The sequence below is a fragment of the Saprolegnia parasitica genome, assembly GCF_000151545.1.
Source record: "Saprolegnia parasitica CBS 223.65 unplaced genomic scaffold supercont2.569, whole genome shotgun sequence".
Lineage (NCBI taxonomy): Eukaryota > Oomycota > Saprolegniomycetes > Saprolegniales > Saprolegniaceae > Saprolegnia > Saprolegnia parasitica.
The window spans coordinates 4,728-6,523 of record NW_012156963.1 but is presented as its reverse complement, the minus strand read 5'-3'; the positions used below and the strand labels follow the sequence as shown (position 1 = coordinate 6,523).

At 57.4% G+C, this 1,796-nt stretch overlaps 1 protein-coding gene across 1 annotated transcript; it reads right to left on the bottom strand.

Annotated features, from left to right (window-relative positions):
- Positions 1-156: 156 nt before the first annotated feature.
- SPRG_17198 (hypothetical protein) lies at positions 157-1,347 on the bottom strand (the record flags this gene model as incomplete). The annotated part of the gene is made up of 1 exon (XM_012356744.1): positions 157-1,347. A coding segment is annotated over one exon (1,191 nt), but the record flags the coding sequence as incomplete, so codon positions are not given.
- Positions 1,348-1,796: the final 449 nt, after the last annotated feature.

Here is a 1,796-nt window from a genome sequence, read left to right as displayed (position 1 = left end):
ATAGACAAGGATCGTATGCTGCCCTGTTACTGGCGTAGAATCGAATTGAATGATAGACAGCAAATCGGACGATTTGCTCGGACCTGGACATGATAATGAAATTCATCTAAACCATCACTCCAGGCCAGCTACTGAAGCAGTAGCATCGCATCATACGCGAGAGCGTCGTTCTGTCGCCGTCGAGTTGACGTACTGCAACATGCTCGCATAGATGGCCGACGCTTCAAAGACCGCCGCATACTCGCTCGGGGTACGCGGGACGGACAGATCCGCCGCCGCAACGCGGTACTGGTCCTGCTGCGGCGTGCCGAGGTCCAGTAGGAAATCTGCCACGTCACGGTGCGCCGGGCACTTGAAGCCGAGCGACTCGAAATACGCCAAGCACGTGGCGCGCGGACCATGGTACATGACGTAGCCTTCGTTGAGGAGGAGGACGTCGTCAAAGAGGTTGTAGACTTCGGGGGATGGCTGCAAAAGCGCAATCACAATCGTCTTCTTGAGCGACGCGGCCATGCCTTTCTGCGCCTTGACGATATCGTACGTGGCCGCGGCGTCCAAGCCCGTGCTGATCTCGTCCATGAATGACACCTGCTTCATGCCAAACTCCATCTCGCCGACCGTCACGCGCTTGCGCTCGCCGCCCGAGACACCGCGGAGCATGCCGTTGCCGACGATCGTGTCTTGGCAGATCTTGAGGCCCATTTGACGCGTCACGACGTCTGGAAAGACCGCGTAAAGCGACGCTAGCATGGATTGCGCTGCCGTGACTGCATTCGGCGACCCTTTTGTGAGCGCAGAAGCCACGTGCGGTGGCACGGTCGCGCCGCCGCTGCACGCGTGAGCAAAGGCCAAGGTCTCCTTGACCGTTAACGTCGCGTAGTGGTAGTCGCGCTGGTGCACATACGACGCAAACTGGGGTACTTTGGATCGCAGTACTTCGAGGGCCATGCCGTTGTACGTGATTTGGCCGCCGACAGAAATGTTCTTGGCCATGAGAAACTGGCCGCTCAAGAGCTTCATGAGCGACGACTTGCCCGAGCCGGGCTGGCCAAGCACGAGCGTCGTCGTGCGCGGCTTGAAGACGCCGGTCATCGGGTGCAACACGTCCTTCCGGATCGACCGCTTGGCCGCAAAGAGACCACGCACCGCCTTCTTGAGCTCGTTGACAAGCGTCGGAAGGTCGGGTCCGTCCTTGGCCGCGACAACCATTTCGGCACAAATCGAGAGATTGTGGAACTGAACCTCGACCTGCGGCATCGGCTTGTCCATGGCGGCTTCGAGCTGCGCTGCGAGGGTCGCATGGAAGGCGTCCGAGCCCTGCGCGAGAAATGAGTCGGCTGTCGTCATGAAGAATCAACGAAAAGTGAGCACCAAGTTCAAAGAGGCCTCAGATCTCAGCAACGGAACGGTCAAGCATGGCGGGTATCTGATCGTGCGACCTAGTGCGTCGCACATTTGATTAGATCATTTGCAGGGCGTCGTCGACATCCCATGGCGTGATTGGCCCATTATCCGGCAATCGACCGGATATTCAGGAATGAATGTGATTTCGCGGGAATTCCAACCGCTCGCTCGTTCGTTTCAAGTGCCTCCTTGGTCGTAGCATGCGGCTGCAACACGAAGATGAACATTAATGGTCAGATATATCCACATATTGAATGCCCCCGTCGTAATGGTCTCCCTTGGTCATGCGGGGGCGGCTCGTAACCATGCACTTTTGACCTTTGGAGACACGTTTAGTAATGGCGGTTCGCGCCATTGCCGGAAGTCGAAACTGCCTGATGATGCTATTTAGC